Source organism: Apodemus sylvaticus, chromosome 5, assembly GCF_947179515.1.
Source record: "Apodemus sylvaticus chromosome 5, mApoSyl1.1, whole genome shotgun sequence".
NCBI lineage: Eukaryota > Metazoa > Chordata > Mammalia > Rodentia > Muridae > Apodemus > Apodemus sylvaticus.
The window spans coordinates 16,949,459-16,966,416 of NC_067476.1; the positions used below are offsets into that span (position 1 = coordinate 16,949,459).

At 40.4% G+C, this 16,958-nt stretch overlaps 1 protein-coding gene across 7 annotated transcripts in view; it reads right to left on the bottom strand.

The window, feature by feature from the left end:
• Positions 1 to 8,978: 8,978 nt before the first annotated feature.
• Strbp (spermatid perinuclear RNA binding protein) overlaps positions 8,979 to 16,958 on the bottom strand; it is a 134,069-nt gene continuing 126,089 nt past the window's right edge. For 2 of the 7 annotated variants that reach the window (XM_052182407.1, XM_052182404.1), the window contains 2 exons: positions 14,835 to 14,879; positions 11,991 to 12,444 (listed from right to left, as the gene is read on the bottom strand). In XM_052182407.1, the coding sequence (XP_052038367.1) occupies positions 12,409 to 12,444; positions 14,835 to 14,879 (81 nt within the window). In that variant the 3' untranslated portion in view covers positions 11,991 to 12,408. Of the gene's footprint in view, positions 9,161 to 11,990; positions 12,445 to 12,512; positions 12,622 to 14,834; positions 14,880 to 16,958 lie in introns of those variants that run through there. The other 5 variants (XM_052182403.1, XM_052182402.1, XM_052182406.1 and 2 more) reach the window with 4 other exon arrangements.

Consider the following 16,958-nt stretch of genomic DNA (forward strand, 5'->3'; position numbering starts at 1 on the left):
ATTCTCAACCTGTAAGTCAGACCCCTCTGGCATGATTCATAACAGTAGCAAAATTATAAAGTAGCAACAAAAATAATCTCCTGGTTGGGGTGTCACCACAGTGTGAGGAACTGTAGATAAAGAGAGCAGTATTAGGAAGGTTGACAACCATTGCACTAAAGGGAGCGAAGCAAGGCTTGAGACAGCCAACATGTCTCCTAAGCACATCACCTTGAAGACTGCAGCTCACAAAAATTCACTGAGAGCAAGCAGTTGTTGCTAGAACTTTCTAAATGAAAGCTGCTTTCAACCTGGCTAAAAACTGCACTGAGGAAATTACCTGGGGGAGAAGAGGGTACCCTCCAGGTCTAGGATGCACCAGAGCAGTATTCACCTGTCAGTAGAAAGTTGCAAGGCCTGGCTTTAAGTGAGTCTGCATTCCATATAGCTTTCTTGCTCTGTGATTTGGTTCTAAGGGGTTAAGGAAAGGGTGGGGGCTGAGGGTGTATTCACAATTTTTCCTTCGCATACCAAGGCCCAAAGTCCAAATTGGCCTGGATACAAAAAAGAGCATGGCCAATGAAACACTGTTAGTGATCTATCTCTAGGCTCACAAGAGACAAAAGTAGCCTGAAGAACAGTCAAACTGTCATGTGACGCCACTCATTCATCACTAAGACATCCTGGCAAGAAAGTCTTCCAACATTCCAGCTCCATTTTTCCTCATAATTCTAAGAGCGCCTCACTCCTTACACATCTTGTCCACCCTAAGCAGAATGGTGGTTTGCAGTTACAGATATGGTCTACCATAATCAGAGTGACATTATTGAATATAGTGTGTCTGTGGTCACTTTACCCCTCCTAAACTCATCTATCAACTACCCACCACCTAGAGAATAATCTGTGCCTCTCAGCCTGTCACCCAAGCAGTCCCAATCTAGTCCAAGTGCCTCTGGCAACAAAAAATTGTAGCTAGGACACAACTTCTCTACCATCTGAACCTGTTCCTTCTTGGAAGACCCACATCACTCTCTAGGTCTAACTACACACTGCTGCCTCCCTTGGGCTTTCCCCACTCAAACATCTTCCCCCCGATTTGGAGCGCATCATGAACCTTCCTGAGCCCTGCTGGTTCACTCTTCGCCCAGCAGCATGTACCTGTTTCTTCCTCATGACAGGAGCTGTACCTTTCTTATCCTCAGTATGTGCATAGTAGAGCTCACGAAGCTGCCACAGGGCAGATATAAAATGGTAAGTAATCTTCTACTATCTAAGGCCAGCTTCTGGCCAGCTTCTGGCCTGGTATGTAAGTAATATATGACCGAACACAGGCACACTCACCAATACCTATACCATTAGAGGCGCTTTCATGCTGCAGTGGCAGAGTTTAAAGTATGGCAGCAACTGTGTACCCCATAATGCTCCCTCCCTCCATCCAGCTCGTTACCATTCTCCAATGTGGTAAGTAAAGTCTGGAAGGATTCTGGAAAGGAAATGGTTGTTGGCATAGGGTAGGAAGCGTGCTCCCAGCAGATTTTAGATGTAACAGATGAGAAGGTAATTATCTGTATGGCCCTGGAGTTCTCACTACTCAAAAACTGGCAGACTTGGTGTCACAAATACCTTTAACCTTTCCAGAGATCTGACCTAAGGCCTCCAAATAATGGCTACCTCCAGTCTAGTTCCCGGCAGAGATACACAAATTCAATAATGCAGAAATCTATCCTGATTCACTCACTAGTAGAGTAACAGCCTACTATGTACAAGGCGCGCGCACACACACACACACACACACACACACACACACACACACACACTCCCAGCACTAGGACTGAAAATAATACACCTCCTTCTGATTACCATCTGGTTTCCTGTCCATGACACCCAGAAGACATGGCTAGATGGATATTAACTCACAGATAAAGCCCAGAGTAAATCCTTCAGTAACCACATGTCTTTTTCCTCCTTAAGAACCTCTGTAAAGAAAATCCACTTTCCCAATGGCTAAAGACTATACAGATGCTGATTCCCAAAAGGTACTAATCCTTATGCAGGCTAAATTTTTAAAATTAAAAAAAAAAATCTAAATGAAAGCAAAGACAGACCCTAGTATAAGGGAATATCCAGTACCTATCATGTTGTGATGGGCAGACCCAGTCTTATTTGAAAAAAAAAAGGGGGGGTGGGTAAAGATGTCAACTGGATGGCATCAAACTACCCAACCCCAGTGGAAACGCTACCATTACCTCCCTGATCAGAGGTAGCACCACTCTCCCGATAGGGATGGTCTATCAGATCTGTTTATGATGAGGAGATGTGGGCCCTCTTCAGTGCAATAAAGAAGCCAGGCCTCTGAGCAGAGATTTCTGCACCATCTCTGCTAGTGCTCTAACAACTTCCTCCATCCTTATCTGGGCATGGCAATAGCCCCTTTTTCATCAATCTTGGCTGTCCGGATGGCCTTTCGCAATTTTCTCACCACATCGAAGAATGTTAATCACAAAGGGCACCACAGCACCCAGAGCTCTTCAAAGAGTGGTTCTAAAAAATACCTCCCACATACTATCGTGCCATCAATCGTTCCAACATTTTACAAGGCCTAGCAGACTGCACCTTCTTCTGTTCACAGTCCCCTCATTGTTCTGTGCTGTTCCATCTGAAGACCTGGGTCACTCAGACCAGGGCTACTGCAAATATGACTCAGCTCTATGCCCTTCCTATGCTGTAAGTCAACTCACCCACCTGGCTCTTCTCCCAGTGGCCTGCAAAACTGAAAATGAGCCTACTAGGCATCAACCTGAAGCCAGGAATAGCATTCCAATGAGCAGGCAGAACAGAGCAGCTGGCTTTGGCAATTCCACAGCTCTGATTCTGTTTACACCTCCTGACATGTACCTCCCTTTCTTGCACCTTAAACCTACATAGTCATCTGTCCTTACTCAGTTCTCCTAAGTTGAAAACATGTGATATTCTCAACACTGAGTACAGTCAAAGTAGAGGGTTACAAAATACAATGAAGGTTTTCCTCAGTAAGTTCAAGAGGAGGAACTATGCTCAATATGCTCAAGAAAGAGGAACTATTCCCAGCAGTGTCTCCCAGTCCTGTTACAGGTGATTAAAATAGACATCCCTAGTACACTTTCTTCCATACTACCCAAACAGCTGACTGTGGTGTTACTTTTGACAGTGCCTCATTGCAAAGCTAAGGCTGGCATGAACTCAGTTTTCCTCCTGCACCACCAAAGACAGCTCATAGGTTCAGCATATGCTATCACTTCCCACAGTCACACTTCTGACCTTGTGCTCTTCCAAAGCTGCCCTCATGTGGTACCTTCACATCAAACTGGCCACTTGTCTACTCATAGTTGTCTTTATCCTTCTGGAACCACATACAAGTAAATAAAATCCTTTAAAATAATAACTGGTAAGACTATCCATGTTTGCCTAAGGCCACCACTTCACTAGCCTTGACATACTGGTCCGTTGATTTTATTTCAAGGTGATGGAAGCCCTTTTGAGTTTCTCAAGTGTCAATCATCATACTTTTACATCTCAAAAGAGGATATCCATAATTTTTCTTATTTGTAGACACAAATACGTATGACAAATTCTACAAAGCAGAACCCTGTGTGAGACTACTCCACTGAGTGCCACTGTAAGGATGACCCTATGATTAATTAAGCACATGCAGACTAACCAACTTCCCCCAAAAAGATCACATTTCTAAAAGCCCAGGATCTCTCAAGCAGCATCCACTAAGTTGCAACAGCACAAGACTATTAATATATTCCACTGTGCCGCTAGCGAAAACCAGGCTTCCTGGCTTAGAGCTGATCAGCAATCCATTTCCACAAGAACCAGGGAGAGCATGAGCTAGGACAGGAAAGGGAAAAGAGGAGCTGGATAGGTTCTGTTTATTCCATTTTGTAAGGCACATACTGTATAGTCCCAAAATCTAGAAGAAGGGTTAAGTAGAATGTGCCCAAGACAGAGGAAGGATTTTTCTATCCAATGACCTTTGGGAAGCAGGGTACTGAGGAATGCACAGAATCAACTGAGCAGAACACATTCAAGAGCATGAGGACTCTGCTACCAAGCACTAAATTAAGTCACTTAAGGCCCTTTCCTAATAAGAGCAAACTTCTAGGTCGTTCAGTTGCAGGATTCAAAGCCAATTCCTAGTAGAATTGCACAGCACAGAAATGTAATTTCCTCTGTGTGGCTCAATACTCACTAATTAGAAGCCACAGTGTTTTGCCACAAACAAGCAGGGTGGTTTGCAAAGACCTCTGGGGTTTGGTTTTAGTTCCATGAAAAACAATATTCCCTGCATCACTACTTCTTCAGGACTCAGAGCTAGAAATGAACCACAGAAAGGAAGAGGGCTCTGCAGTGCTCTGTGTACCATCTAGACCTCTCATTCCTTCACACTATGATGCTCTGGAACTTGGTTAGAGTAAGATTCTTTCATCCAATTCCCCAATGGAAAACAGCATGCACTATAATAAAAGTGTCCGTTGGCAAAAATGATAGAAGCTCCGGCAAGATGGGATCCCCACATCTTCCTGCCCCTGAGCAATTGGTTATGAAATTGGGAAGTGGTCTGCAAGTAACATGATGAGAAGCAAATATATCCACAGAACCTGCAGCTCTCAAGTCATGTTCACTGAACCCTGGGCCCATGATAGAGGAAAGACTCGCATTCCAAACTGTCAAGTGCCTAGCACTCTGCATGGCTCTTTTGATGGACTACCTTCCTACACCTGACCAGGTCTACCTCTTTATACCAGATCCCATGAACAAACCCCTTAAACTCCATCATCACCTTTCTCAAGCAGAGAATACATTCTCAGAAGAGCTAATGAAAACAGGTACCCCAGCCTCTTGATACTTCATCCAAACAAAACAAGCTTTAGACACAAAAGCTTCCTCTGTTCAACAGCCCACTTTCTCTTCATTCTTTGTAAGACAGCCTTTTATCATCAGTGACCCCACCCCCCAAAGAAGCAAAGATCCATGTATTTCAAGGTATTCTGTTCTGCTTAGAAATATGCTTAATTCAGGAGGTCTAGAAATCAGAACGGCTTTCACTGCTGCCTTATGATTTGTAGCCTGCTGAGCAGAAAGGAGCTTTGGTACAAAAGACAGATGGGAATCATTCCTGTCTCTAGCAGTTAACCCTGAACATTATATTCCTGTCTAGATCAGAAATAACAGCATCTCCAAGAGGGATGCCTGAGAATTAAGAATGTCCAGTGCCACACATGCCCACAAGACCAATTCTAGCAATGCTTCTTTCTGATTCCCATTCTGGCTTCTTAAATCTACTTATCACACTCCAAAATAGCTCTTCCTGACCCCAAAATAGTTCCTGTCAATTTTTGTGGTATTTTATACAGTTGTCACATGAACACTGTAAATGACAATGTTATAATGTCAAAATGTTGGCCAAGCCTAAGCCCTACACAAAGGCTGCCATTAACTGAACTACTTGGGATAGTTAGTTGTACAACGGTAACCAGGAAGGAGAATCTCGAGCACAGAAGAGGGCCAGCAATGTCATAACTGCAACTGTGTTGACGCCATGTGCCACCAATGGCCATGAAGCAGCAAAGAGAAGACGAGAACCATTCTTCTTCACTGCAATGGTGTCAATCTTTACGACACCCCTTTGTGAGGCAACAAAGCCACTTACACAAATGGAAAAGTTCTAAGAAGAAAAGCCATGCATGATCCTCCTCTAATATCTAACTGGTCAGGGTTGTTTTTTTTTTGTTACTGGCAGGGGTTGTTTGTTGGCGTGTATACATTCATGCCTATATTAAGAACCTTTCTTCAAATGCTGGCTAAGTGAGATGAAGAACCACCAACAGCTTCAGTTAAGCAGGAATATGTAAACTTTTACCTAGGTAACACAAGTCTAACTCACTGGCCTCCTTAAGGCAATCCTTGTCCACCATTTTTTCTAAAATTACAACATCTCAGAATTCAATCTATGTTTCTATATAACTCATCTCCTACCAGCCTGGAATTCAACCTGTCCACCCTCTTTTTCTTCAATCAAGTCTTTGCAAGCGTATGTGAGCCAGCACTTCCATGGTAGATACAAGCCCTTTATTCAGTTGAGCAGCAGCAACTTAACTATCAACCCACTTGTCCTTGCATTAAACAGAAACTTCCCAATTGTATCCAAACAGGCAGATAAATGGATAGAGATAGAAACAGACTGATAATGCCCTAAGAGTATCAGATAGAAGGAATGCATCATATGCTGATGAGTGCATGTATAACACTGAATGTCTAAGCATGAAACAAGGTACAAGAACTCTTCACAGAAAATGAGTCAACAGCATTCTAAGTATGCTTCCTATAATAACTTGTTCTTAACCAACAAACACACAAGCCTTGAAAAGCAGATTCTGGCTGTTATAGCTTTTCTATTACTAAAGTGTAGGTAGGAAACTTGAATTGGCAGGTAGGTGGTCTAAGTTCAGCCCTTGTGAAATTCTAAGCACCCATAAATCCTAAACAAGTATTTACAAACCCTGGGCTGCAAGTTTGCTTATGAGCAAATCTGTTCTGCCAAGCCTGGCCTCTGCCTGGAAGCGGCCCAAGCCTATGAGCAAAGGAGTAAGCACAACTCTACCCTGAGCAGGCCATGCACCTGCTGCTTAACTAGCATAGCCTCACCTCCCTCACATCCTTCCTCCACCTCAAACAGAACAGCAGAGTCAGCATTCACAAAGTACTTGCTGTGTATCAGGTACCATTAAAAGCTTTGAATATATAGTCATGAGATACCCAAATTCCACAGAAATGGGCTGGAGTACTTATAGAGTAAGAGAAATGCCTTGGCCCAGATTCTCATATGGTTTCTATTCTATATCTCTAGCTATGCTGCAAATCTTATATAACCCAAATTTACATTATGGTTCTAGTTTTAAAAACTTAAAACATTAATCACCACTTCAAAAATTAATGGAAGCTGTTAGCTCCTAACTGAATAATGGTATGTGAAAAAGGATACTTATTTATATAATTAATCCAACATGAGTTCTTTACGTAAACAGACTTTTTGCAAAATACTATTACAAAGTGGGGAACTCATCTTACATCGGCTGTACTGTGCTCTGTAAGGTAGGTGGTACAGAAACACACACAGGTGTTGAAGCTCATCAAGAGAACAGGTACTTGGGTCTGCTCTTGTCACTGACTCCCTACCCATCTCCCTCCCCAAGCCTCCTAGTCACACTAAGGAATCATGATCTCTAGCTGTATGATACCAGATGATGCGGAGAACAAGGCTAAATGCCATGGCATCTGTCTCTGGGTGACTTGAGGGGGCATTAAAAGAGTGGAAATGAAAGGCAGACTAGACCATTCAGAGTGGGCTGTTTTCAAATGTCACTCTGCTTACAATGTCCCTGGTTACAGACTCAAACCAGCTTGGGAAGAAAAACATCTCTAGTCCATTTTCCTAACTTAGTACTGACTCTTCTCCACTCCTATCATTAGTGAAAAATAAAAACCAGGATAATTACAGCAAGTGACTTCTTATAATAGTAACACTCACCTGCCATTGAAAGAATGTAGTGAGGATTTACATTTCCCATTGAGTTCTTTGCAGGACTATACAAAGAGCTGCCAAAAGCAGGGCTGCAGTAGTGCTGAGCTTCTCATTTTCTGGCCACACACTTGGACAGAACATGAGTAGCATAGCCAGAGCAAAGATCAGACCATTGAGAATGCCAGGAAAATATGCTACTTGAGGAAATCCTCAAGTAACACCAATTTTGTAGTGTTGAAAAGCCTAGAAATATTCAATATTTTATAATTAAGCTACTAAATGAATTAATAACTTTTGCCACTGTTAATATACTATCTCCCTAAGTAGGGTATTTATTTACAACAAAGCCAATTCCATCAGCAAGGAAACTTTCAGACTTAAGATTCTTACACTGGTCTGAGCCTCTGTTCCCTGGTCCCAGAAAAGGACCTGACATCAGCAGGAACAGGACTGCAGTACACTGCACTTCACGGCTCTGTTTTGTACAGCCTTAACCAGAAGCTGACCTCATGGACTTCAGGTTCTGTGTGGGAACAAAGTTCCAGCAGTCTTAATGCTAGAGATAAACAGAAACTGCTATAGAAAGAAATGTAAAACATAAAAATCATTTATACATACACGCACACACAGAGCTTTAGCACATAAAAACTAACATAATGAGGTGTATTTGTGGAGTAATGTTTGGTCTAATCCTTATATCCTTGAAATCAACTCTGTTCGTGACTGAATACAGTGAGAAATAATATTCTAGCTTCCTAACTTGAAAAAGTCAGACAGACAGACAGACAGACAGACACAGACAGACAGACAGATTCCTTAAGCAGATTTGGTTTCCGCAGACTCAGTATTTGCTTTTCTGAGTCTTGCTCAAGTAGATTCTTCAAATAATTAGCTTAACTCAGCCAACTTCATATATTTCCCACAGTCTATAATTTTGTCTTTGATTCTCTATTGCTTTTTTTTTTTTAATGGCTTCGTGCTGTTTCTGTACTGGAGCATGCAACACAGGTCAGAGAAGGTGATCTTGAGAGATTGGCACTTATACCCCTCAGCCTGTACAGCAAATGCACATTAATTCTACAGCATGTCACCATCATTACTGCTTCTGATATCCTAGCTCCATGAACAAGACAGTGCCCTGTCATTTTGACTCTGCTTAGATAGTGCTCCTACAACTCAATTACTGAATTATATTCAAACAAATGCCTCTGTGTGTATAAATTACACATACATTATATCCTACATTTCTACCCACATACACTGAACTCAGTGAATGTAAAATGTTTCTCTTGAATATAAAGCGTTTACAAGAGTATTAAAACAAGTGCTGGAAATTACTATTTTACATTTAGACCATAAAAATTTAAAGTTAATGCAGTGACATAAGACCTAAGAGATCAAATACATCATATGATTGTCATATATGCAGGTTGTGTTAATTGGTTATTGTTTTCTTTAATCAGAAAATAAAAGAGCTTACCTTTGAATACTGAGATCACAGCTTACAGTCACTATATCTCAGCCTATTTTATACAAGTGATATGGCTACGGAGGTCCGAGGAGAACGAGAATAAAGTGAGATAAACGTGCTGAAAACTGCTTAAAAGTATTAACCTGAAATACACAGAGGGTCCAACACCAGTTTTAAAAATATATTAACAAGTTATTCCCAGCTCTTCAATTAATTACGGTGACTGATTCATGATTTTCAAACATTCACCCATTTAAAAAGAAAAAAAGAAAAAAGAAGAAAAAACAAAATGCTACTCCAAGAAAAACCGTTAAGTATTTCATTCCCAAGGGTAACAGTTTGAGAGATTACATTTCAGGAGCTACGTAATCCAACCCCTTACTTCGCCATACTATGCACCGAACCTCATCAGCATGAGGTATGTTGGAAATCTATGGAGCCATTATGGGGCACAAGAGATGTGGCACTCCTGCAGCCTTAAGGGACACAGGTTGCCAGCCACACCACTGGTGAAGCAATGGCCCCCACCAAAAGATATGGCTTAAGGAGGACACCTGTCTCAGATTAATTATAATACTGCTAGCTGGCAAAGCCAGAAAAGTAAAAGCTCAAGTTATGTACTAAAAACGATTAAAAAGTGTCAGAGGATAGTACAGCTCACACAGATTCTAACTTCTACATTGATCTGTAAACTCCCTGACAAGAACTACACTGAAGGGCTTACATCTAGATATTGCTACATGTCCAAAAGGAGAGCTTTAAAACAGACATTGTGGCTTTGGACAAAGTATTGCTCTTCTTTAAAATTCTCAGTCACTGATTTCAAAAAGGGTTAGAGTGAATCTGAAAGCTGGAAAGCCTTAGGGGTCACATTGCTCTTAAGACCAAGATATAAAATTGCCATTCAAGCCAGACAACCTGATGGTTCTAGAAGTCAGAGAAGAAATCTTGAGGGCCCAAGTGAATAATAAATGGTGCGACGCTCAGAGGCTGGCAATAGGGGCTGTCAATGAAAAAACCACCTACAGTGGAGAAAAGAGCAGAGAAGCAGAGCTTTATGTTAATCTCACACAACTGGAGGAAGCTAAGCGCTTCATTTATATTTCTCTGCTCTTTCAACTGTAAGTGGAATTTTCATTACAAAATGAAGGGTGGGAAGGGCAAAAGGTGGGAGTACACTTAATTCATTACAGAATTTAAACAGTTGAACTTGCATGGTTACCACTTCTAACATAGGGTCAACAGCTCCATTGTTTTAAGTAAAGCAGAGAAATGTAAAAGTTTGCAGCAACTGGGCAGGTTTACAACATGGTTAGTAACTTCCAACAAACAACAAAATTAAGAAGAAGGGGGGAAGACTTGGTAGGAACCATTTGAAATGACGGCCATCATGTTGGAGAACAGCACAGCTTCCTCCTCCATCAGAGAGGGGGTGAGTTATGAAGCAGAGTCAGAGACTGCAAAAGTCTTTTCTAAAGAGAAATCTCAAGGCAGATTCCAGCTTAGAGTCCAAATTTGATGATCAATTTCAAATAACAATACAACTGCAACTGCCAATTAATAGTAATTCAAAAACAGGACCATTGTAAATATTTAATTAATAAAAACTGGACACTAGCAGCCATGCTTTTTCTTCTCAGTGATGGCTCTGTTTCATCCATAGGTCAGCAAAACAAATCAATGAACATGAAAATTCCCAGCTGAAAGGGGCCCTGCTCCATTATGTCTTGCCACTAACACACATGATGAGAATGACAAGTTAAAGCTATTTTCAGCAAGTGACAAGGTTTTATTAAAGTATCACCCACCACTAGTAGAAAACAAAGGTCAAGGAAAGGAACAAATGATTGTGTAATACACATCTGAGCAGCACTTGTGCTCACAGGCTCATCTTGCCTTCCCTTCCAAAGGAGACTGGTATATAAGTTTAGTAAGGTCACTTTCAAGTGATGGGCACTGCTTGGTTTTGAAAAGGAATTTAACAGAAAAGTAGTTACTTCCTAAGTCATTTTTAAGAATAGTGACTTGTGTCTGCAGAGGACTACACTCTACCTGAATGTGGGTGAGTACCTTAATGAAACCATTACCTTCTAGTAACATCATCAGCTTTCCAAACACAGTGAAAATGCAAGGGAGGACTTGGGTCTGCACCCTTCACAGAACAGCACAATGTTACTGGCTCCCACTTTCCACCAGTATAATCAGGTGTCTTAAAAGTAAATGCTGACCCATGGCTGAAACCTGTCACTTTTCACAGCAGCACTCAACAAGAACTGGGACAATCAGAGAGCGAGTTTTTATGGGGATCCTGTTGCTGCTTTAGATTCTGATATCAAAGAAGAGGAAAGGAGATCCTTCAAGGAATTCCAAAAAAAACCTGCTAATCATCTATCTACATGAAAAAAAGTCAAGGAGGGAACACAGAGTCTTACAGAGTGAAGAAGGCCACAAGAACAAAAGAGGGTGATTGATTTAATTTATTTTTTTTTTAACTTGGAAAGTCGTAAACTAAAATAATCACAATCCTCCTTCCCCATCTTTGGATGGTGCCATCATTGTAATAAGCAATGCTGGGATAACAGAATGTAACCTTATCATGGGGGTGCCCTTGTACAACTGGAGTACAAAGAGCTTACAAAATGAATAGATTGAGAAATCATCTTTGCTTTGTTTTAGCAGCTTGCTTACAAGTAAATGGGTTTCTAGGGCCAAGTTATTACTAGTTTTCAAATCCTTGAAATTTGATACCAAAGCATATCAAAAATAATAAGCTAAAACAATATTCAAACCCATATTTTTATTGGCTTTAATTACACACTTCGTTATTTACAAAGTTAAGGTTTAAATGAAAAGTTTCTACTGTATTTAAAAAAAAAACAAAGTAATAACTACAGCCCAAATTCAAGTGCCCTGGAGCAAGCACATATCACTCAGCTACCAATCAGTGACTGTGTCAGGAACCAGGCAGTACTCTGTGTTACAACAAAGCAGTTTATTTGTGATCAGTGTTGAGACTCTATACATCCTTCACAAATTTAACTTTACATAATCTGATACTCTCTTAAAACGTCAATTTTGAGCTGCTAGACTTCCCTACAACGAAGGGGCTGGTATAAATTATTTCCAGGAATGAGGTACCGTTTCACAGAATTGGTTTCTTTTGTTTGTTTTCAAGTTTTAGAGAACTGAATTTGCATTTGTTAAAATCAAAAAGTAGGAAAAGATGTTCTTTACAAATAATTTTGATCAAGTAAGTATGTGTTCAAAGAAAGCAGGATAAAAAGGCTTTTTCTCTAACATTCTGCATTGTACTGTATTGTTGTTCAATAGGAATGAGCTTCTGTCATTTGCTAAAAGAATGAGTAGTGGGGAACAGGATATGTTGGGAATTTCATAACGGGTAACAGAACCATTCTCTTGGGCAAACCTACAGAGAAAAGAAACGGAGAGGACTCCAATAAAAATTTCAGGTTAAAAATTCTTACAGTAATTATCATTAACCATTTCCAGATTAGTCAGTCCACTTCACACCATTTTGGAAGAGGCCCATGAGTCTTCTCACAGATCAATTGCTCTTCTATCTTGATACATAATGTTTTCTGCTCTAAAGTAAAAAGCCTGTGTTACAGAATGACACTCAGAATGATACCTGAGTGAACAGGCATGAATTCTAAGGATCTAAAGCAATGCTAGTGATTAACATTTTTGTGCTAAAGTGACTCTAGAAATGCATATGGCACATGACATATTAAAGGAAAAAATATGTCAAGATATAAGGCTTTCTGTGTGGGCCTCAACTCCAAGAAAGACAGCTTCAATCAAGGTACCACCTGGTGTTTGTCTTCTCAGTGGCTACCATTAATTTGGCATGGCAAATCTGGAAAGATTAACTGTTTACTTAATTTGTAATTAATACGTTCTTGTGGCCTCACAAACTCCTGCATACTAAGGAGGATTTGAAATCTGCCCCTGCCTTTATGCTGATGTTTACCCTAGGAGAAATCACAAAGCAGCAACAGCAGGTATTCAAGAGCACCAGATGATCAGAGGGAGATAACCCCACATGCAACAGCTTTACAAAGGCCAAAAGACATATTTACCTTACAGCCAAAATAAAGCATTGTTTTAGTAGATTTGCATCACAGTAACATTTAAAAACCCAATCTTTTATGTGAAAAATGGGGCATCAAATTACACCAGCTTTGGAAGTCAGTTATATGGCACATGGAAGAGAGGCGCCTTCTGCAGCACAGAGGCCACAGGGTGAAAGAATGTTAAGGAAGGACCAGAAAAGAAAAATTAAAAAGACTGAGGAAAAACATGGATGTAACTGAAGAGTCTAAAAACCAAATATTTTAAAGAAAAAGTCTCTAGCAATGCTTTAGTAGAATTCATCGTGTTATTTCATGACTGACACACAGACTCAGGGATAGCAAGTGAGTCAAGTATGCTTCATCTAGGTTAATCAGCTGGCCCCAATTTGTCAGGATGAGGTGTTCAGGACATTACGAAGCTAGAAAAGGGGCAAATGCCAATGGTCAAAACAAAAAGAGCCAGTCTGATTTCAGAAGGAAATATAGATAAAAACAAATACTTGAACTAGTCCTGAACTCCTATATCTGTGATTACTATAGTTCAGAATATGAAGACATCTGGGTCACATTAGTGTGCCATGGGATACAACCAGGCAAAACACTTAAGTCTAGGCTCTGCATGTTGCCCAAACAAAACTTCCTGCACACATTTGAACATTGCCAAACTACTCAAATTATACACTTTAGTATAGCAATGTCTTAAGGACCTATAATTGTCATCAAAAACAAAAACAGTTAAGCTGATGTGTGAAGAGAAAAAGGCATGATGTGAAGGTCTGAGCTCATGTAAAGGATCCATGCCACAAATAGCAATACATGAAGGACCTTTGCCTTCCGTGTAATGCACACCTGGTTAGGGCTGTGTGGACAGACGGACAGACAGACTCAGACACACTCACATTCTCACTCACACACCTTTTGCTCTCTTTTCTCATCGACAAGCATCCTATAGATGATGGCACCTATAGCACCCGAGTTACGAAAAATGTCTAAGAGCATATCACTGACTCCAAACCTACTGCCTCCATTGCCACATAAACCTCATTCAAAAGTTATCCAAAGGGCCATTAGGGTTCATTCACATATCTGCTGGTATTTTTTATTTTGACAAAAAAAAAAACAAAAAACAAAAAACAAAAAACAAAACAAAAATCCAAGCAATGGGCCTAGGATTTTCTAAGATCAGCTTTCTGCAAAAGAAACAGGTAACATTGGCAATGAACCCATCATCTCTGTGGGACCAATGACATCTATCTATTCCCAAAGCAAAAAGTATACTAAAGACTAATGGGTACTAATGTTGACTTTCTTTTCTTGAATCATATCACCCACATTCATAAAGATCTATACACAAACTAACAATGTGGCCATGTAACTGGCAGGGAGCTGGGCTAGAAATTGGGGATGTGGCCCTTCAGTAGCCTTTGAATGGAGTATAGGCTGGCTGTAAGAATTACTTCAAATATTTAATTTCAATATGGTCAGAAACAGGCATTAAGAACAAGCAGTTCTCCAATCAGGCAAAGCAGAGAGAAGAGCAACTTCGACCAAACCAAGAACCACAAGGTTGTGGCATTTTCAGAAGGAATTTAAATTGGGCCACTTGAATGACTAGATCTGAGATCCTCCAACTTGTTTACTGAAACCCTGGTTACACAAACTATGTTTTGAGTTTCTGTGACAAATTTGCTAAGAGGAGGAATCAGTAAGAAAGTGTACATACCATATGCAGGAGCAGCAGTGCTGTAACCATATGGGGTTCCATAACCTGGTGTGAAGAAGAAGGCAGCAGTCAGTCGAGGCCCAACTGTCAAACACCACCTGGAGAACTGCAGAATCTGAAAGGCTAAGAACACCCTACAGAGCAGTCCTAGTCCTGCTTAGTTGCAGAAGTCTCACACTGTGTTACAGAGATCTCCTCTGCTCTGTTCTGTTCATCTGTGTTCTCTCTCTCTCCTCTCTCTCCCTCCTCTCTTTCTTCTCCCTATCTTCTCTTATTCCTCCTCCATCTGTACTTCTATACTGTACTATAATTTATCTACTTTTCTCTATGCCCCACTAAAGTGGAAAAGATCAAATCTTATCTTTGCATCACCTAAACCTAACATAATAAACAACTGTTAACCAAAATAATACTTAGAACCATTGCAATTACCAATTTCAAAAATATGGAACACAGGACTTTCCATGACTCCTTTTAGAAAACAATGACAGAGCATGCTGTAGCCTAAAATGCCACTGAAGAGGTCATGAGCCTAGTGATGAGGTATATTACTTAAAGCAACTGAGTACCAAGCCCCAACACAAAGTCTCTCCCTAAAAGTTGGTCACTTGGTATAGCAGTTTCTCTTTCATATATATATATATTAAAATAAGTAAAAACAAGAACAGAAATGTTTTTAAACTAGTTAATTCTCACACTTAACGGCTCACATATCTTTAAACAAAAGAGCACCTAATTTGCCATATTCCCATCTTTTAAACTGGTAAATCCAGGATTCTTTATACTGTTTCGGTAAGGTTTAGCTACACCATGTTCACAAAAACTGTAATTTTCTGGGAGCTTTCTGGGCAAACAACTTAAAATTATATAAATATGAAATGGTTTGGCCAAGTCATAGGGGAAACACTGTGACTTGTCTCTTAACTATGACAAAGTGCACAATAGTAATCCAAGCACCACAAATGATGAGGCAGAAGGACCCAAGTTTGAGGCCAGGCTAGGTAGGCTTCATATAGTAAAGTTCTGGTGCATCTTAATCCTGGCATCTTAATCCTGTCTCGGGAAAAAAAAAAACTGTCTCAAAATAACATACAGAAACAAAGCAGACTGGGTGTGGTGGCTCATACCTTAAATATCAGAGTTGGGAGGCAGAGGCAGGTGGATCTCTGTATATACAAGGTCTCTAACTTAGCAAGTTCCATGTCAACTAGGGTTATACTGAGACCCTGACTCAAGGCACAATACCACATTAACACGACATAAATCCTTACTGAAATCTAGGATTTTATCTCAACTGTTAGTTCTAGAACTATTTATGCTTATCATTGAGACTAGAATCAAGTATCAACTCCCCAGGACCTCTACCTCCTCTTTTTCCCTATATTGCATCATGCTCAATCAAATATCAGTTCCTTGCCTCATCTGACCCTGAGCATTAACTGGGCCACTGGTTAGATCTTAGTCACCTTTGCTCAGTTTTTATAAAGCACTAAAGTATATGCCAGAGAGATGAACACTTTTCACTTTGCACTACATGTAAACTATTTAACTGGGGACAGTACACTCAATCACAGTCCACACTAAGACTCTAAGAGGACACAGTAACAGCTAAGATAAGCGTTAAGGAAAAGCAGAGTGTAGCAGAGGGCAACACACATAATCTCTCTCATCATCACTGTACTAAATACAGCTGCATAACCCTCAGGCAGGAAGCAAACAGCAGAAGATCTGGCAATGGCAGATGTTACCAGACTGAGGACCAAAGGAACAATCAAAACACAGGCTCATCTCAATAAATAACCATTCCCGAATAAGGCTAAAGCTGTTAATTTTCAATAAAGTATAGAAAAGTATCTTAATGTTAGACACAAACTGAATAAAAGCCAAGTCCATGCCTATTTACTTTCACACACATTTTAGTATTTTTTATCCCATGAAAAGGCACAATTGAACCCCTAGTTCATCTAGCTGAAAGCCATGACTGTACCCTTCAAATGTTTTGCTCTTCAGTCTAAATACTTCATCTATGAACAATGCTGCTTCCTGTATTGTTCACATCTTTTCACCCATCTACCAGTTTCCAACACAGGTAACACATCTACAATAGCCTTCAAAGCTTGTGCC